Raw genomic sequence first — 22,594 nt, 5'->3', positions numbered from 1 at the left:
CTGAAATCTTCTAAATTACCTTAGATGGACTCCTACTACATGTAGATCTAGATCTTGTCAATGACCTAGAATTATATCGTTCATAGCTTGGTGTATTTTTAAGACTTGTCATTCTAGATCGGGTGTTTTCTCTATCAAGTAGTACGCCATTATATTTTTTGTTCCAGCCACCGTATTTTGTAATTCTTTGATTTTGACTTATGTTACAATATCCAGTAAAACTTTGAAGGTCTTCATCATTATCGTCTAGCACAGGGCAACTGTACATACTAAATCTATGAGCTGTAGGTTGACTTAAATTAAGAGCTGAGAAAACATGTAAAGGTTCAAAATGTCTAATGCCATTTTCATCGAGTACTGTGTAAGCTACTTGACCAGTTAATACAGCCCGACTAGCCTCTCGTGGAACAACTGCTTGTAAGCCTTTTTTCATTATTAGCAAAGCACCCGGATGTTTCTTTCGTTGAAACAGAAAATCTTCCATTGCAAGACTATTTTCAGGTTGAAGTAAGCTTAATGGAACGTCTTCTGATGTTAATAATGGTGGTTCTTCTGGAACAATCATAAGCGCAGCGCTTTCTCGTACCAAATCTCTGAGTTTGGGATCTGTGCGAGCAAGCTCTGCATCTGTTTCTAATTTGCGTATCGCTGAATGCAAACTTGGGTTTTGTTCTGCCAGTTTTCTCATAACAGTCAATCTTCGAAGAATATTCATGCTTTCATCATCACTTTCAATTTTGCTTAAGCCTTGCTCGTTATCAATTACAGACAATAGTTTTTTCGCAACATTATTTAATCCTAGCACTCTTGCGAGACCAGCAGATTGAATAATTGTTTCCTTTAACAACTCTTTATTGGAACCATCTAACACATTTTCCAATGTTTTGTTGCTACTCTCTTGTATAGCTGCAACTATTATTTTTTGTAAAGCTTCAGTAGCGACATGGTCGGTTTTGACAAACGATATTGACTCAGAAATATTATTAATTATTTTATTAAGCAATATTGGATCATTTTTGGAAATGTTTTTAAATGCAGGGCCAATAACTTCATTTTCTTGACTTAAAAACTCACTGAATTTATCAATCATTTGTTCTTGGGTAAGGGAATTTTTATCTAAGGCATTGTTTATGGCGATTTTAATTAACTCCATTTTGGGAATTGTAGAGTTTTCTACAATTGCCTCGCTAAGTAGCTCTTTATCTTCTTCCCTTTGAAGAATTTTGAACATAGCAGATACGAAGTCCTCATCAATTGCTTTTCCCAAAATTGTATCAATCGATTTTAAGATATGATGATACTTTTCCTTTCCATTGTTATTGTTTACTTCTTCATATTGCTCTGCTGTAACTAAAGCTGCAAGAACAGCGGCTGCAATGGAATTTTTCACTTTCTCTTGACGCGTATTCTGTTCTTGATCTTCAGCATTTTCTATACGATTTATCTCATCCATTCTTTTTTTGTTTGCTCTACTTTTCTTTCCGTCGACAATTAACCCGTTTTCTTTATGATTAACATTAATTTCAGACTTCAAATGTACGCTCATTTCTATAATAGATTTAATAACATCCATTAACTGATTTGCTACTTCATCTTTCAAACCAAAGTCAGTAACAAAAGCTTTTAACGTTTCTGCATTTTTAGTTTGATTTAAAATCACATTAATTGCTGGTAAATCTGCAGGTACTTGTCTTCCGATCGACATACCTGCTTCAGAGAGTTGTCTTAGCATTTTTGTATCAATTGTTAACTCTCCTTTAGTGGACGTAGTATCGTTTGGATTAGTTTTCACTTTTAATAATTTTAATTCTTCTGGTGTTACAACAAAACTCTGTACTGAGAATTCGAGACCTTCCTCGCCTTCGATTAAGTCAGGAGCAACAAATTTAAGCCCTTCTGGTGTTTGCACTATTTGACCAGGAACAAAAGTAACTCCTTGATCATCTGTTTCTATAACTCTACCCGGAACAAATCTTGGTCCTTCATCAGTATCTACGACTTGACCTGGGACAAATCTCGACCCTTCATCTTCAGTAGATATTACTTGACCAGGTATAAAAGTAGGTCCAGCTTTTGTATCAATAATTTGCCCCGGTACAAACCTAGGACCATCTATCGTATGAATAGTTTGACCAGGAACAAATTTTGGTCCACTTTTAGTATTTACTACTTGACCAGGAACAAATTTGGGACCATCGACCGTATCCACAACTTGACCAGGGACAAACTGTTCGCCATTTTCTGTAAATACTATTTGTCCTGGCACGAATATGCCTTCAACCATCATTCCTGGGACGAAACGAGATTGATTTGCTTCATTTTTAACGAGACGCCCAGGAACAACTTTACCATCTAACTTTGGTATTCTAGGTCCAGGATAAAATTCTATACCATTCGAAGTTTGAACCATATGACCGAAGACATACAAAGATTCCTCGGATAAAGAACAGGTTTTAATGTCTATTGGCAATCCTGTTGGGGTGCTTTCTGTAAATGTTATATCTTCGATCGACTTCGCGACTGAAAACTCGACATGCCCATTGGATTGCACAATTGTTTTACCAGGTAAAAATTTTTCAATGTGTCCTGATGTGACGATTTGTCCTTCAACGAATTTCGGACCGTCAATAGTATCAACTGTAGTTCCGGGAATAAATTCTAAATCATTTTCTCCCATTTTCGTTATACCTGGGACAAATAATGTTTCTCCATTTGTAGTAACCGTTTGTCCCGGTATAAATTTGAGACCATTTGGTGTAGCTAATGTAGCCCCAGGAATAAAATGTAATTCGTCGTCCTGGTGTATAACTTGTCCTGGAATAAACTGCCACTCATTATTTATTTTCGCATTTTGTCCTGGGGTAAAAATAACATTGCCCTTTTCTATAATGGTTTGGCCGGGAATAAACTGTACACCATCGGGTGTCATTATGGCTTGACCCGGAACAAAAACATCTTCTAATCCATTATTAATAGATTTTCCTGGTACAAATTTAACACCTTCTTCTGACAATACAGTTTGTCCTTCTATAAAACGATAGGTTTCATCTTTATTTTTAACAGTCTGCCCACAAACAAATTCATCTCCATTCGTAGTTTGTAAAACTTGGCCTACGAGGAAAAACGGTTCGTTGGTAGTTTCATTATTTATAAAATGACCAGGAATTAAGCCTGGTCCAGCAGGGGTATTTACACTTAACCCAGGGACAAACAAAAGACCAGCAGGTGTTTCTACTGTTTGTCCTGGTATAAAAAGAGTCCCTTGCGGAGTAGTTACATGTTGTCCAGGAATAAATTTCTTTGCTTTATCTATATCTAACGTCAGACCTGATATTTTACCAATTTTTTCTTTTTTCCCTTTTTTAATGTTTTTGACGATATCTGGTAAATTTTCTATCGTCGGTAACATATCAATTTTATTACATTCCAATAACTTTTCAGTCACATTTGAAGTTTCCACTAAGCGTTCTTGAGGTAAAGTAGTTACAGCGGATAAAACTTCTTCAGATGGACGCGATTTTATAGGTTTCAAGGGGTTAACACAAGGAACACTCTCAAGGGTAATGGACACATCACAAATATTTCGATCCACTTCGTAAATTTCTGTTTCACAATGATATGGTGTTATTTTGATAGGAGATGGTAAACTGGTTACTTTTGGAGTGAAAGATTCGTTCTTAATTTCTTTTTCAAATAAGTCCCAGTCCCAATTTTCAATAAGAGGATGTATTTGGTCTTTCCAGTCTCCACTACACCTTATAATGCTCGATTTTGAACGCATATGATTCAGATCAAAATTATTACACGAAAAACTTTTAATATCATGTTTTTCATGTCTAACTTCTTCCATTTTGGCTTTCTTTGCTAAACGATCTTGACGTAATTTTTCTTCTTCTAATTCTTGCACTTCAGCCAATTTCTCTTTATTTTCAAATATTTTTTTCATTGACGATAACCCTGCTGCACGTTTCCTTTTCTTCTTTCTTTCTTCTAATTCTTCAGCTTCTCTTTGTTTTAATACCTCAGCGTTTGGTCCCTCTCCTTCAAAAATATCCACTTCCTCCGTGAAGTCTTTAAAGTCCATAGAAACACTACGACCTTGTTTTGTTTTAATAAGAACAGTATCCGAATCCTTAGCAAGCATAACGTCTCGAACATCACCATCGCGCACGGCTGCTTCCATACGAGCGGAAAATACTAAACTACATCTTCTTTCTTGAACGGTATACACATATCTTTTGTCGTCAGCGACTTGTTTTGTCAAAAGCACTTCCATCAAAGCTCTTTGAGCATCAGTTGATCCATCCAAAATCGGAAATATATATCTATAATCCGGAAGAATTTCATGTTTTCTGTTTCCATAATTAATTTCGGGCGAGTAATGATGAGGACCGAGTTCTCCCGATACGTTAGTTATTTTACATTTAGTCTTAGCGGAGTTTGCTGTAAGCAAAACTGGAATGTAATGATGTGAAGGTAATCCATATGATTTCCCTGTGATCCTGCAACATCTTTTGGCATCAGCGGGCGAGATCGGTGCGAGAAGCGGAAAGTAATTAGGCTTAGGCAGCCCTCGGCTGCGGCCGGTTATCCTACAGAAAGACATCGCGAAGCCGATTACGTTTTCATAATATTATTTGTTTACAAACTTTATCGAAGCTGGTTTTAAAAATACAATCGTTTTAATATATAATCGTGGTATCCGCGGCGGAAAAGGTGCGCGTGCGTCTGATGCGGAGCTTACGAAGTGACTGCGAGAGCGTCGTCTCAGCGCAGGGCTTTACAGTTCGCGTCGGTTTGCACCTTCGCCGCGCGAGACGGTGTGCCGTATATTGTTCCGGTTAGAAGTTATTTATAATCATAAAGGGAGACGTATTTATTTACGCAGAATATATGACACGATTTCACGATAAAAAACAACCAAAATATTCACTTACTGTCTTTCATCGAGACCGAGTGTAAAAGTAAAATAAATTCGTTTTGTTGTTAAAATATTATGAAATCAAAGTGTTTGCGTCTTTCAACGTGCCTGTGGAACGTAAACATTTGTATACAAACGTAGCCAGACATTTTTCGAAGAGAAAGATATTTCTATCTTTTTTTTGATATTTTTTATAAAATGGAAAAATCATTTTCAAAATGTTGTAAATGATTACGTAAAATATACGTATTCACTTACAAATATTTGGTTGTATATCTCACTTACAAAGCATCAAAACTTACAACTAAATAATGTTCTGTTTAAAGTAATAAAATCCAATTTTTAATAGTTATTATTTAATAGACATTAAAATTCTTCGTTAAGTTTTGTAGTGTGTGGCGGACAATAAGAAAGGTTCTTCCTCTCTTTCTATAAAATATGATATAATTATTATTTTATTTAATTTTACTCGTCTATTTCAAGCTTTTAATTTTTATTTCATAAATTAAGGCAGTTTGTTAAATAAAACATTAATAATAATTAAGGCGTACTATTCAACACAAGATTGTATGTATAGATAATAAAAAAGCGAGGTTCTAATACTTCTTGAATTTCAGGCAGAATATATTATATATAATTATATTAACAGACATAACTATTTCAAATGTTGTATAAGAATAACTACTAAGTTTCTTGCCGGTTCTTCTAGGTAGAATCTACATTCCAAGGCGGTGGTAGCTTTACATTTAATACAGTTTTGTAAAATGACGATTCAAAAGAGCTTGTTAAGCTTGCTTGAATAAACCATATTTTGATTTGAATCCGGCGTAGATTACATGCTATTTTTAATTGTGCTTAAATAAATAAATCACAGAAGTAAGTAGCTTGATCTACTCAAGATCAAGCTACTTATAGTAATTTTTAATATAACGAATGGGCATTCGTTTGATTCAAATCAGCGGTAGGTAATATTTTCAATAACCAATCTATCCCTACTACTAAGGACAGCCAAATCTATTCTTATGTCTTTACTTTATTTTCAGTAACTATCGACGATGCGCATTTTCTAAACTAGCTATTCGTCATCGGGAGGACGGATAGCTAGTAAGCTAGAAAGACATAGGAACGCTCAAACAAATCTTGCTTACCAACATTTCAATAAAAGTTCCAAGTTACTTTGGGACACACGAAGCAATTTCTAGTAACATAATTCGATTATCTGTCAAAATCGGCCGATAACTTTGGCTCTTGATAATAAATTCGTTGTAATCGTTGTTTCGTTGTAATAAATATTAATAGCGTAAGCTGATTTTTGTCCCAGCGATTATGAGATAGCAACATTAAAAAAAAAACGGCTACACTCTCATTTTGAAGAGCAGAAGTAGATATGCAGATAATTAATTAGGATTCTTGATTGCAATTAACTAAACTGTTACGATTTAACAAATAATAATTAATTTTAGAAAACGGAAAAATGTTACTGGCAGGTTAGCGAGCGGTACTACGGCTGTATAAGAAAAAAAATAAAAACGTCCTCAAATCATACTATTTGATATTAAAAATTTAATTCAAAAGAGGTTTCATCATTTTGTCGTCAAAATTCCTAAAAAATCTTTGAAACGACATACTCTTAGTTATTTATAATTGTATAAAGATAAACCTGATCTTTGCATTCTGTGTGTTTCTCAAGCGACAAAGTATTTAGCTTATTAACAGAATTGACCCCAAATTTACGCGTTAGTCGTCTAAAAATCATAATCGTAGTAATAGGTTCGAACAAGCTTACATATGTTGGTGAGAAGGAAAGTAATCTATCGTCGGTTAAAGATAGAAAATACTTATCCTTGATTGTGAAACGCAAATGAAAGATAGATAGTTCTGACTGATAATCGGAGCTAGCGATTTATCCATTATCTTTGCTTAATCGTTACGGTTTTTTATTTTGTTTATACAATTCTATTCTGGACATATGTTATTTCTGATTTCTGAAGTTTAATAAATCAACAATTAACAATTACTAAAAACTAAACAAGATTTTTAAAAACTCGTAATGATTAATAACAAATTAGTTAACACAATACATTACTTTTTCTTACTCTAAGGTACAATTTTTGAATGGATATTTTACGTAGACTTTTATTGAATGCGTTGGCGGACGAGCAACGCCATCTGGTGGTAAATGGTCACTACTGCCTTAATAGCTACTACTTTAAACTACAGGTGAAATATTAAATATCCAAATATTCGTGTCGTATTGCAAATTGTATTTTTGTTCCATCGCCTTATTGCCTCCAATAGTGACAGAGGGCTGGTTCGTTTTATGCACAGAGGATCGGAATTGGGATTCAACTGGTAAATATTGCTAGCATTATTGCCACCATCCTACGCGGTCAAGATTTATACAGTAACTATTTTTAAATCATATTTATGTATATTTAATGACGTAATTTTAATAATTCTTATATAATAAATAACCATGCAAAACTTAGGTCAAAGAAATATTTTTCTACGTGCATTATAGATAGCCCAGTGGTTAGAATGCGTGCATCTTAATCGATGATTTCGGGTTCAAACCCAGGCAGGCACCACTGAATTTTCTTGTGCTTAATTTATGTCTATAATTCATTTCGTGCTCGCCGGTGAAGGAAAACTGCATGTGTATAATTTCAACGAAATTTTGCCACATGTGTAATCCGCCAACCCGCGTTGGAGTAGCGTGGTGGAATATGTTCCAAAGTCTTCTACTCAAAGGAAGAGGAGGCCTTAGCCCAGCAGTGAGAATTTACGGGCTGTTAATGTAATGTAATGTAATTCTATTATCGTAAAAGTCAAATTTAGCAACAAACTATTACCTTTGTATCGAATAAGGGTCAACAACCGTATCAGCAAGTTACAACTCATGGACGAGAAGTGCGACAAAACAACATTATATATTATATAAATCTTTATGTTTGTCTGTGACGTTTGACGCCTGTGGACAGCTAACCTCGCATCGGTTAACCGTTGTGTATTTACGAATAATCTCAAACACTGGACCTTCAAGTTTAAGCGAGCGCGGGAAGCTATTTCTGTCCGCCCAATGTTTTACCTGTTCGTCGAGAAAGTTCGCAAACATTTCATTATTTAGTGCGAAATATTTAGAAACGAGGTGACTTCGCTAATTTTTTCAAAGTAACTTTGTATATAATGTATGGTTTTATAAAAATATATTATAAGTAGGTCAATTTTGATTGTATATTTCTTCAACTGAAAACCCGATTGATATGAAACTTTCACATTGTTTTCGATTATAGTTAAAAGGGGAACATAAGCTATCATGTAGTATTATATTAATATGTAGTGCATTCTTTCAGATATAGTTTAATATATAGAAGATTAAATTAAATAACTATCAAATCGTAAATAACCAAAATAAACCCGGCGTGAAACTCAGTAGTTAACATAAAAAAAATTTTTCACCAATTTTTCTTATTTTTTATAAATAACAAAAAAATCCTAATTTACAATTTGAATACGTAATTTTCTTTTCCGCCCATTAATATATATCTATTTATCATTAAGTAGCAAACATACATTACTACATATACATTTATTTTACACAATACTCGTAGCGATAGAACTACAAATGAATCTGAAACAAAGAAGGCTACATTACATATATCTGGAATTTGTTACGTATAATGCTTAATAGTTATCTAATGTTAAAATCTTTGACAAACGGATACACCAAATCTTGACCTTGGCAGAGTACGGGGGATATTTTCTAAATAGATAACTTCTCACCTTCACTTTGTCATCGCGAAGAGATCAAAATATCATATAACAGTTTCATTTACTCGCAGACTGACTTACATTACGATTTGTGATTTCAATGTCAATTAAATTAGATGACGGCTTTTATTTCATTATTAACTGCTTCTGGCTCCTTCCAAGGAAAGGTTACCGCTCCTTCGTTGGTTATTCTATCTTTCTCAATAAATGGGCTATTCAATGCAGCAAAACATATCATATTCACAATAATATCTCTCTTTTAATATAGCTCTAGAATATACTTTCCGAACCGGTGTTAGGTTTACATTTAATTTTACACTGTAACATGAATTAAAAATGCTTTTATGAATACAGCCTACGCGAATAAAGCATATTTTGATTTTGAAATATAAATTTAAATATTTAAAATATAATTAATAGCATTAAATAGCGGCTCTACGGGCTCTACGACAACATAAAGATAGTTCAGTTATTCTTGTTACTAGCGGTAGGCATTGTTATAATCCAAATTTATTGCGAAACAAAATTCGCATAATCCATACAAAGATATGGCCACACAATACGCCTTGTTACGAAACAAAGGTGTATTCTATATTTAATGTCTATAATAATCTGTGTATGTTATAGCTCAAGCTGTGTGACTATAATCAGCCAATCGTGATATTGCCTTTTATATACCTACGAGTGATGAATGTGAATTTTAAAGAGTAGTTTAAAGAGTAGAGCACGAGCAAACAAAGATGTTCAGACCTTTCTTCATAATATAATCTATTTAAATTCATAAAAAAATAAATACAAATTAAATATTTTTCAGTAGTTGTAAACATTAGCACACGAGCTCAAGTATTCGAAACATTTCCGGTTACACAGAATTTTCGGTTAAACGCAAACAACATAACATATTAAAAGTAGGAATTCTATATCATTTTCTTAGGTATTTAGAATGACAGTATCCAATATATTTTTTTTTTAAATAATCAATTTACGAGTCCTAAACCTGCTACAATTACCTAGAAATAATGTAATTATTATAAGGAATTCCGTAACTTCGAAAGTGAATTAGAAAAAAAAAAAATCAGAATAAATATAATGTTAAAGCTTATTAAAACCCTTTTTTGCTGCAAATTGATCATACTATTTAAGCTACAGTAAACTCTATAGGGATCCAACTGTATTGACATATTGAAATTCAGTGAATCTGTATTGATTTACTGAATTTTGAAATTACGTGAAATTTACGTGGAAGTAACTTGTTGTACATTAATTTATTAAGTTAAAGTTATTAGACTATTTTTAAATAAGATATTATTTTACGTGTAACTATAACTATATACCACAATATTTTAAACTTCACAATATTTCAAAGTAATTCTAATCTAATCTTACAATTTACTATTTACCCAGCGAAATACCAATAAAGTGGATCACTCGAGGAAAGTTTTCATATAATTTCATTACGATGTTCCGAGTAAACAAAAAACCGAATGATTCATTCCAAAACCATTACCTGATAATGCGGTCGAAGTGTTTTTCTCGCAACAAACATATCATCGAGATATTTTTCTAAAAATCATCTCATGAACGAGATGTTAATTTCCTACGGTCAAGGAAAACGAAATAAAAATATGATTAATTAAAACTGGCAATAAATACCTTCTTTTATTAATTTTATAAATTCATAATACAATATTAACAAAAGCATTTTTATAGAATATTGGAAACCAGCGAATAGATCACTTGATGAGACGTGGTTGCTAAAATACATTGGCATTACAAGTAATGTTCATCATCCCTTTGCACCGCCATTGGAAACTAAGAACCCTTTGTATCTTAAATTTCACTTGTTAACTTACCCTTCAAACCGAAACACAGATGGACTTTGCACAAAGCCCTAAAACGAGGATTAAAATGTGTATTTCAATTGGTAAGAAAAATGGTTACTGGTAAATAAGACTCAACTCATTAGCAGAAGATCAACACAAATCAACTGTATTAATTATAATCGTATACGAATACCCTTTGTTTATTTCTAAGGTGAACAATCGGCCTTGCTCCTACCGAAGGTCTATCTCGTAAAAGTATAAAATGTATACGCGTACAAAACAGATTTTCTGTTCTATATAAATGCCGTGAATCTTTCCGAAGTCATGTAGGAGTCAAAAAATCTTTTTAAAATAAACTTTGCGTGTATTCTTATGGTTTTGGCAGCGAACGTTTGGAAATTTCCGCCTAAATTGGCATTAGCTTTATCTCGAAATATATGCAATATAAAACATACTCGTGTAATAATATAACTTGGTACTTCTCGAAATAAATATCCTTGTAGCATTATGGTTAAATACAAAGTATTAAAAAATTTGAGACTTTCGTAACCGGGACATGTAGTTAGGAAGTAGACAGTTTTACGTTCTTGTGCCTAGAAAAGCGTGTCAAGCTGTCTGCGCCTGAACTTTGACTAGTATGAGTGCACCTGTGTATTTGAACACAATACAATAGTTGATTTTTTTTTCTATTTATAATCATGAAATGTGCAGAAGTTGAGATTATTAGCAACTGCTAAATAAAATTTCGTGGATTTCAATTTACAAACAGTTTATTATCTCTGACCATTTGTTATATTTTTATAATGTGACACGTTTTTATTAAATTTTTGAAAGCATAATGGAATTTACATTCGACATACTTTTTCTTGAATGTATGGAATGAGTATTGTTCAACCCTCGTGTGTTTTTATAATTTAGAATTTTTAGACTTGCTTAGCACAAAGAGAAAATAGTATTGCAAATCTTTAAGGATATTACTGTTACATAAATTAATTCATTTCATACTTTAAGTGAAATATTACTTTATAAAGAAAAAAACAAAGTAGTACTTTAATTTAAATTAATTCTTCACAATACAAGATAAAATAGTTTAGTTTTTTTAGTTTAATAATGTATTCAATTTTTAATTTATGATTTTTACTCGTGCCAAGACACGCTCAAAAAAATCCTGAATAGGAATAGCGAGGTAATTTTGACAGCTGTCAATTATAATTATGGCGGCAAAAATGACAGCTAATACTCTAAATAAGAGATGAAAGTAAACTCGTCCAAAATCAAAAATGAGATGTCAAAAACCATCTTTTGTATTAAAGCGGCTTTAAATTATAGTCTCCTTTGAACGAGATTGTCTATCAAATTGGAGGCGTTTCAAAGAGAGGCGACCTAGTTGCGAATAACAGGCTTAAATGTAGTGCGTCTATTTAGAGTTTTCCTAGAATAACTAAAATCTCAATTTTTTTTTTCAGTGTTTTGTTTGCAAACGTGTCTCGTAGAAAATTTTAGATAGATTTATATAATTTATACTTGCCAGTAAGACAAAAAGCTTCAATTATCTTGACATAAATAATATAAAAAATATAATATTTGTTTTTTTTTTTTTAAATTAAATATAATTTATATTAATCTCGTTATTTCTTGCGCAGTTTTTGTCACTCTTACTTATCAAACTAAAAATAAAAAATATTCAAGAAGGATATTATAAGCTCTTTTGATCGCTTTGATATATCTTAAAGTGACTTTAAAAATAAAACATATTATGTTATTTTTGAGTGGATTTTTTTCAACTGGTTTTGCTATACTTAGCTGTTAGTATATATCAAATTTAGTTCTGGCAAGATCTAGCTTAAAAAAACACTTTTTGGCTAGCAATGCTAATCTACCAGTTACATAAGCATTAGCATTAGCAGCCCGTAAATGTCCCACTGCTGGGATAAAGGCCTCCTCTCCCTTTGAGGAGAAGGTTTTGGAGCATATTCCACCACGCTGCTCCAATGCGGGTTGGCGGAATACACATGTGGCAGAATTTCGTTGAAATTAGACACATGCAGGTTTCCTCACGATGTTTTCCTTCACCGCCGAGCACGAGATGAATTATAAACACAAATTAAGCACATGAAATTTCAGTGGTGCCTGCCTGGGTTTAAGCCCGAAATCATCGGTTAAGATGCACGCGTTCTAACCACTGGGCCATCTCGGCTGGCCCATCGAGATGGCCTAGTTACATAAAATATAAATATAATATACAAACACGTTAGATATAGATTGAAGTCAATCCATTCTAATGTTGTCTTAGATTTTCGCGATTATTACACATTGAAATAAAACTAGTTTTTTAACGGATTTAATCGCGTATATTAATTATTTTTAACATCCCGACGTTTCGAGCACTTTGCAGTGTTCGTGGGACCACGATCACTGCAAAGTGCTCGATTTCAATCCATTCTATCTGGCCCCCTAACTTTAGATAATAACAAGAAGTAATACTCTGATAAATGTAATAATAGATTGTTGACAGCAATTTGCTTTCAAGTTATCTACAGTTTCAATATATCATTTCGTATGAACCGATACATGGAGTAGCACTGCGTTGAATTGGGTCGAATCCAAACTAATTATATGAACGTAAATCCATCTTGGAGTGCTACAACCCTTTGAGTGTACGCCATTAATCCAGAGACGACGTTACAAGGAAACCAACCGATAAATGTGACGGATTAAAAGTAGTAGTTAGTACAAAAAGACTAAATACTCTTTTTGGTCTGTTTTAAAAGTCAATAAAATTGCCCGATTTCATCACCAAAACCCTCTATACCATAAGGTTTATTCTAATATTCAAATGCAGTTATTAGGGACAGTGGCAAATTATTCGTGTCAAAATTAAAGATGCTTAAACTTTTATCGAATGAAAATCCTAAAGAGATAAATTATTATTTGCAGTTCGTAAAAGACAAGTGAAAGTCCATCCTAGTTATTCTAGTCTATAGTAGTTAGGTATATTATTTAAATCTCTTTCATTTTCAAGTCAATTTTTATTAATTATATATTTTTTTATAGTGTACGTTTGAAGTTCTGACGTCATAACGTCACATTGACAGAACTCGCGAACGACAACAGCTTGGCGCAGATGTAATGCATTTTATTTTCGAAGAAGGCCAACAACCCATGCTGACAATAAGTCATTCGTATTTAATGCATTGAAATAATATAATTATTGACAGAGAATAAATAGTTGGACACAAACCTACGGCAACTCTTTCACTGTGAAAACCGTCAAACTTTGGAATGCACTACTCACTGATATACGGCAGTCTAAATCCTTGTCCATCTTTAAGTATCGCTTGAAAAACTATTATCTATCCATATCTAAATAATGTATGCAAATGTATGTATGTAATAATATGTAGTTTATGATTATGTATATATATTGATGGTCTATAATTATATACTATATTATTATGTGTGTATTATTGGGATGTAGCTATGTGTAGTTTATTATTATACATTATTATAAATTTCTTCATATTATAGTTTTTTATCTCCTCTCTTTATCTATTTCTGCACTTACCTGTTTTACCTTCTAAGCTTCTATCACCAAAGGTTGTCTGTGAGAGATCGCTATAAGCGATAAGACCGCCTTTGCGCACTATTTATTTAATGTTTTGTGTTTATATTATGTATTCCTGTGTCGTGCAATAAAGTATTTTAAATAAATAAATAGTTTTATACTAGTCAATAAAACAAAATATCCTATTTATAAATAAATCTTTCAGCTAATTTTATTAAAAGAGCATACTGTATTATTTATGTATTCCTGATGACACGTCAAATCTTAGAGATAAAATTATATATATAAGTGTTGGAAATTCAGTTGTACGTCAATCCGATACGAGTGGAAAGATATCGGGTGCAGGACTAATACGTGTTGTCTGAGGCATGGGAGTTTAATACTTTTTTTGGACAAAAAAAATGAAGGTTTCTTTTCAAATCAAGACATTAACCACTTATTGACAAACCTGACCAACGAGGCTTTTTAACCTCTTTTAACGTCACATTCCCTAAAGTTATTAAAAAATCAACCAAACGATATTTAAATTTAGAAAATGTAAAGAGAATTCGCTTATTAAACATAACTGTAGTCGTTATAAGAAGTTTCAAAGTCCTAAAATACAACAATCAAGGACAAAGTAACCGAAACATCGTTCAGGTGTGCGATTTCAAAGAAACCAACCAAAATAATCTGAACTTCACTTCACTTTGGACCGTCAGATTGTATTTTAGGAATATTTTAATACGGCAGAAGTAAACGATGTTCTCTTTAAAAATGTGTGGTCGCATTTCTCTTTATTTCTTTATGGATTTATTGCCCGCCCTGAATTTGCTTCGTGATAAAATATCGGCGAGTCGTCCACTTTGATGGATATCTTGCTTGTAAATATTTTAGCTGGTGAAAGGGGTCAGCAGGGGTGACATTTTCTTGGATTTTTTTTTCTTTAGGTTATGGTGATGTTGTGTAAGAGGTTGACTCTTAATTAAACTATATAGAGCGATTAGATTTTGTTCGTAATTAGAGCTATAGGTAAATTTAAATATACACATATTGAGTAAAAAATTAAAGTATTCAAAAAATTATATATTTAAGTACATCTTCAAAGTAGAAACATATAATATACTGGCAAACCCTGTATACAAATACATATATAAGCATCATACTAGCAAAGCTTGCATTCCTCGTGAAAATTATCTATCACAAAAATTGTACCTATTATAGATTGATGGTACCACGAGTATGACAGAAAACTTCATGCCAGTGCCAATTACAACTGTCATGTCAGGAATGGTTAATATTTCTTACAGCGCCATTGTCTATGGGCGGTGTCCAGTTACCATCAGTTGGCCCATATGCTCGTCCGCCTAACTATGCCATAAAAAAGTTTCCATTTCATGAATTTATTCGCCCTTTTATAATAACATATGCACCATAAGCTAATATTAGACCTAATGGCATTGACATTGATAGCAAAGATTTCGATTCCGAGACGTTTATCCAGAATTAAATTTAGAATCACGCCATTATTTTAACTATTAGTCTTCAATGGTCTTTTTAGTTAGCTAACTTTAATTTATTGAAGTTAATTATTGAAAATATATAGAATTCATTTGAAATATTTTGTAATACAATCACAAAGCACATTATCAGCCTGTAAATTTCGCACTGCTGGGCTAAAGCCTCCTCTCCCTTGCGCTGCTCCAATGCGGCTTGGTGGAATACACATGTGGCAGAATTTCCTTGAAATTAGTCACATTCAGGTTTCCTCATGGTTTTTTTTCGCGAAGCACGAGATCAATTATAAACACAAATTAAGCACATGAAAATTCAGTGGTGCCTGGTTTTGAACCCGAAATCATTGGTTAAGATGCACGCGTTCTAACCACAGGGCCATCTCGGCTCATTTACTCACATAAGATTATATTTAATTGTATGTTTTTGTTTTGTGTGTACACATGTATATTTATGTTAGGTATAAATACGTATATTGCATTTTTTTCTGGTATAGATTTGTCATATAATAAAGTATCTATAGTAATTGTACTATCATGACTACATACTGATTTTCTATCTGGAAGGTTTTCTGTAAGAGATTGCTTAAGACAATCAGCGTCGTTTTCATTATAAAACCATGAAAATGACGCAAGAAATATTTCGTCTTTGTTCTATAAATAAAATTAAACAATATTCTTTCGTGATTTATAATATTTAACGTTAGTTTTATAAAATTAAACATTCGTAATTTTAACTTCCAGACATAAACTATTAATACAAAGGTCAATAATTTACAAAATTTAACTATTCTGAGAGTATATTTATTATTAGTTAACTAGTTCAGGGTCGACGGACGGTTCTCAGTTGAAATAATACGTGATTTCTGGGAAACTTATATGTAACACTAATTCTTGACGCATATGCGATACGGGAGGAAATTATAATTGGATTTCATTTGTTTTGAAACAGGCGCTTCGTTGTTTGAAATGTAAAGGATTGTTATTCAAACAGCTGGAAACATATGTCGGTAACTACATCGATAAAGGAATTGGTAGGTCACTGTTCATAATGCTGTATATCGACACGTCAAGTACAAAAGAGCGTAAAAGACGACTAGCAACAAACTATACTATTTAATAATATACACAAATTTATATATTTATTTGGCAAAAGTCATTAGGCAGTCGACTTTAGATAATCGTTTAATCTAACTATTAATTTTTTGAACAAATTCAGATGATTTAATTTGAGTCTAATCTGATTGGTCATTGGCTAGCAGCACTCAATGACGCAAATGACCAATGGACATTTAGATAAAGCCAAATGAGTTAATTTAAACTCGATCAGCTTTACTGAGACTGTATCTGATCAATACTTTCAGAAACAGATGTCTTGATGAATAATAAAATATGATTATAACAAAACGATATATCTCGTAAGTATTCAACGATATTACATATTAAGGAAATCTCAGGCAATCTAAAAAAATGGTCTCGCTAACCAAACAAGCTCCACTGGTGACAGGGGGCATATTGCTTCTTCGACAGGTATCTTATGAGACGGGGTATATATAATACACGGTATAACCTATTTAATAAAACTCTTTGCGCTAATACTTCAAGCATTTCAACTACAAACAGTATATCATGCGCCGTGTGTTGGCTTCAGCATTTACCGACATTGGCATTTCACATTATGTTCTTACAATGTCAGGAGGCCAATGTTTTAATGCAAAGAAGCTTATAACGGTTCCCAGGGAACCAGTCCCGCTGCATCAGTTCTTTTTTCCATTATATCGAATAATTCCAGAGGAGATTAATAAAAGTAGCAACGTCGATACTGAAACTAGCTATTTTTAATCCACCTTTAATTCCCATGCCGGAAAACCAGATCCTATAAAGAACTATTAGTATTTTATTCATTAAATCACTGAAAGTCGAAGATATAATATTTGCAGATTCCTCTATTTTTATATATTCCTGTTACATAATGTCACAAGAGCGCCGGCGCTTTGCCACTTATGCTCATTAGGAGAGGAAGTGCCGGCTGGCAATGATAATTGTTTGAGAAAATATTCCAATACGTTGGCAGCAACTGATTGGCAGCCTTTAATATTAGTTTAAAATATAACACAAAGCGCAAAACAAAGACTAAAGACAAAAGAAAAGACAGAAAGAAGTTAATATTATTTATATATAAAAAGTCTTTCTAGTAATTTTGACTGGATATTTTGGTTTTTCTATTGTCATCTACATCATCCTTAACTACATGTTTATATTTAGGCATTTTAATGTCATATATGTAGGGACTTGCAAATTGGCCAGCTGATGGTAAGTGGTCACCACTGCCCATAGACATTGATACTGTTAGAAATACTATTAATTCCTTATATTATCGATGCACCACCAACCATGGAAACTAACATGTTATGGCCCTTGTGCAGTTACACTGGCTTACTTATTCTCAAACCAGATAATACCAATACTAAATATTGCTGTTTGACAATAGAATATTTGATGATTGGGTTGTATCTACCCAGATGACACTAAGTCCTACTACCACATAAGGCTACTTTAATTTATTTTTTTATATTATTTTCTGGTGTAGTAGTGACTGTAGTATATTGGAGGCTAGTGTACAGTTAACAACAACACCTTACAACAACGAATTTTGGTAAGAATTAAAGTCGTAATTAAAGCCGAGATAGCCCAGTTGCTTAACTGAATACTAACCTACAAGGTTCGAACTCGGCGAATTACTTAATTTTCATGGAATCAGTTTGTTTACTATTCATCGCGTGCTCAATGCTGAAGGAAAATATCGCAAGGAAGCTTGCGTGTGTTAGATGATCTGTGTGTGAGAACTCTTCACACGAATAAGATTCTTCTCCTCAGAACGGAATAATAATTCGTAGCATTTGCTTATTTATAGGCTGTTTGTTTTTTACTTACATCAAAAGTTTTTATTTCATTTAAGAATCTACGAATAGAATATAAGAGTTTTAATAAGAATGTTGCTGTTTTATTTAATCGACTTCCCATTGGTCAGTCACGTTGTTAATAATAACTAAAAAATATCCAACAGGTATCATTAGAACATCCACGAGTGTTCTTAACAATATAGAATAAATGATTGACAGAGAAAAATTAAAGAGAATTTCAATAAAGATAGAAGAGGTCTGTTTTATTTAAACAAACTGGTATGCGATGGTTTAAAAATAACCCTATGTTTGCTAATTTTAGTTCAACCCACGTTAGATATACAAACATCTCGGATAGTATGTCTCAGGATTTGAAAAAAATAATCTTTGGTTTAAATTTGATTGAAAATTTGTGTATGATACTTAAGTTACTTCATAAGCCGCACCGTGGCTATTGAGCTCTTGAGCTGACATATTACATTGACAAGTGAAAAAATATCCAGCCAGAAATTGCTAGTCCAAGCCTGCATCACTGAATTTTCATGCGGTTAATTTTAATTTATTACTCATATCATGCTCGGCGGTGAAAGAAAACACCGCGAAGAAAGCTACATATATAGTCGGATGAAATTCTGCCACATATCTATCAATGCCCTCATCATGTTTCCGCACTGCGGACAAAGATGAATTGAATTATAAACAAAATTCAAGCACATGAATTTCAGTGGTGTTGGTCGGTACTGAACCTGCAAATTTCGCTTTTGATTCTGGGTAATCTTGACTCTTTCAAAAAAAAGTATTTCTTTTTCTTTGTAAAACTAAACTAAAATTAAAAACATTCTTAAAGAGGTAAAACCTCTTTAAGAAAGTTTTTTGTTTTTTTTTTTACTATTTATGTTGGCGGACGAGCATATAGGCCATAGGAAGGTAAGTGGTCACCACCGACAAAAGACAATGGCGTTGTAAGAAATATTAACCATTCCTTACAACGAGAATGCGAGACCAACCTTGGGAACTAAGATGTTATGTCCCTTGTGCCTGTAGTTACACTGGCTCACTCACCCTTCAAACCGGAACACAACAATACTGAGTACAAAATTGATAATCGAATAAAGGTAAGAGAATACAAAATTAGGTAGTAGGTATATACAATTAGGTTATATTCAGTGCATTAGCAGCCTGTAAATTTCCTACTGCTGGGCTGAAGGCCTCCTCTCCCTTAAAGGTGAAGGTTTAGAGCATATTCCACCACGCTGCTCCAATGCGGGTTGCCCATGTTCAGTATGAACTCGTATCTCACTTGAAGCTTCAAAAACAGACTTACGGTAGCAGTCAGGTCTTCCAACCGTGGTTAGGCTGAGCACAGACATCGAGGTTACTCTCCTTACTGACTTATGGCTAAATGTTCAATTTGTTATGACCTAGAAAGTCAAGGCCGCATAGGCATAGAAGTCCGATTTACGGGGAAATAAATCTTTTATTTGTTTATCTTTACCATTGGAATATTTTGTACAGAGAACTAGAGCAAGTGTCATTGCTCTTTTTACAAGAAAAATTGTTAATAAGAGTAGCCAGTAACTATTGTAAATACATTTTATGACTGTTCTTGATCATACAGAGATGTTTTTACGATGACATATCTTAAGTTTATGAACTTTCTGATGAAAGCACATGTCACTCGTTTTACATTTTTATAGCTGTTTCCGCGCCGTGACTTAATAAAAACATTCATAAAATCACTTTATATTCGAATGGGCTGTAAATATATTTCACACGCGTTATTCTTTTATGATGCCAGTAAGATCATTTGGAATGATAACAGTTTTTGGAAAATCTTAGAAGCGACTGAAATTGGATCGCCTTCTCAGGTTTGTGATTGAGATTTTAGAATATATATCTTTTCCTTATTTCTGTCAGCAATAAATTCATACAAGAGACTAATAGTGAATAAAGAAAGAGATTTATATAATTTTAATAATAATAAATTAAAATTATTATTAAAATTATATAAATCTCTTTCTATATTATCCTGTTCTTGAAAATTTTAAATATTTTGGTCATAAAATCAAGTCTTTATTTCTCAAATTTTGGCCTGCCTGCCTCTCTGCCTCGTCTCGAGCCTCACCGTGAATCCTATCGTGGATCTCTCGGAAAATTTACCAATTTTGAAAACTTACTAAATACTAAACTGCAATATTTTGTTTTGCTATGTTCTGTTTAAATAGTGAGAAATAGTATAATTTGCACCAAGGATATCTTATATTCCGTGACATAAACGCATTGATGGCTTAGACAGCGTGATCAGCGCCAATTCTGCTAAAAAATTGTCAATTTATCGCTATCGAATCAAGAAATAATAAAATGATCGTTGTAGTTCAGCCGTTTTCCTATTCTACTAAAACAACGATCCAGTTATGGTTAAGTTGATGTTGGATCTGAATATAATCGGGATTGTATCGTATCGTATATAAATAACATGTATTTATTGGCCGTGAGATAATCGTGAGATAAAACTGAGGTCTATTTTTGTAAACAATATTCAAAGTTGGATCTGAATAGAATCGGGAACGTGTTATAACCGTTATAACTAGTCTTGGCTCTCAATGCATAAACGGACTACGAAGTGTCGGTGCCTGTGACCCATGGTGACTTACAATCTTGCTCCATCTTGATTTTGATAATGAAAAATTCCGTTGATAAGGTTTTTCAATGACCTTAGTTTTATATTGAAATGAAAAATAACTTCATTATTCTAATGAAATATTTTCAAACGTACAAATTAAAAATAAAATCGGTTTGAACAACTAATTACAGACACGTCCGTCAAACTAGACTAGACGTCGGGGGATTGTCAAAAATACCACTTGCTCAAATAATGTACACGCAAATTACCCTAAGTACATCGAGATAGCTGCGCATTTAGCTTGCACGGGGCGAACGGCACGCAGGAATAAGCATGGCGAAAATAGATCACAGTGGGAGAAAAATCAGGAACATTTAAGAAAGTGTATGACATTTCGTTCGTAAAACTATGTTTTGTGTATTGGTATAAAATTGATAATACTTTATTTGAGTTGGCTGTAAGGCTGTTACGGACAATTGAATCGTTATGTTACAGGATTATATTAAATGTATAGCTATTGGTTCAGAATGAGACGAACCAGCAAGAAACTCAATAGTACTTTTTCTATAACAAAGGTAAGCGGACGGCAAACGTATCTGATTATGGTCACCACAGCTCAGCTGCAGTTTCCTACCCTGAGGTGATTGCGCAAAGCCCTACCGCCAATAGATAGCAGTAGATATGTTAATGAAAGTAAATCAGACTGTTAATGTGCTGCTGATGGGCAGAGGCCGATATCCTCTTGAGGACAAGGATAGAAACTTATTCTACCTCACTGCTCTATCGCAGATTAGTAGGTTCACGTGTCGCAGATTTATCCGACATATGCCGGTCACCGCCGAGCACGAGATTACTTATAATTTTCGCTTAAGATTTGCGTAAATTCTAACCATATCTAACCTCGGCTATACTGACAATCTATACTAATATTAAAAATGTGAAAGTAACTCTGTCTCTCTGTCTGTCGCTCTTTCACTACCAAACCAATGAAACGAATTTGATGAAATTTTGTATAAAGCAAAGTAGAACTCCAGGGAAGGATGTAGGCTATTTTTTGCTTACAACAACCAACCCCCTAAAACGCGAGTGAAGCCGCCGGCGACAGCTCAAGCAGTTAAGTTATAAATAGGTATTGATTCTCCACATATTCGAGTAAGTAAATACTATTTTAATTTTGCAAGAGTAAAATCTTATTTTGTCACACCCTTTTCTGTGCTTGGATTATATAAATTAAATACAAGCTCCTATGAATAAACAGAGAGATTTTTATATCAACTGTCACTGTTTTATATATACATATATTTATTCTTTAATCGGTGTTTGTACGATTAATTTTCGCTAATATCAGAGCGTATTGGGAAAGGTCTTTTGTTATATCAAAGTCGGAACATAAATTATTATCAATACATGTGTTAACTGTTAATCTATAGGAAAGGCAATTGAAAGGATAGCCTCGAGGCTTCATAAAAAAAAGTCATAAAATTTCGTTGCTAAA

General features: G+C 33.2%; 1 protein-coding gene across 8 annotated transcripts in view; it reads right to left on the bottom strand.

The window, feature by feature from the left end:
- Positions 1-22,594, bottom strand: part of LOC125067115 (obscurin) — a 102,811-nt gene that overhangs the window by 70,002 nt on the left and 10,215 nt on the right. For 5 of the 8 annotated variants that reach the window (XM_047675506.1, XM_047675519.1, XM_047675511.1 and 2 more), the window contains exon 1: positions 20-4,822. The exons of the other annotated variants lie outside the window; for them this stretch is intronic. In XM_047675506.1, coding sequence (XP_047531462.1) covers positions 20-4,606 — 4,587 coding nt within the window. In that variant the 5' untranslated portion in view covers positions 4,607-4,822. Of the gene's footprint in view, positions 1-19; positions 4,823-22,594 lie in introns of those variants that run through there. 8 annotated transcript variants of the gene reach the window in all.

The sequence above is a fragment of the Vanessa atalanta genome, chromosome 1 (assembly GCF_905147765.1).
Source record: "Vanessa atalanta chromosome 1, ilVanAtal1.2, whole genome shotgun sequence".
In the NCBI taxonomy this organism is placed as follows: domain Eukaryota; kingdom Metazoa; phylum Arthropoda; class Insecta; order Lepidoptera; family Nymphalidae; genus Vanessa; species Vanessa atalanta.
Note: the sequence above shows the minus strand (reverse complement) of the source record. Positions and strands in the feature narration are given on the sequence as shown.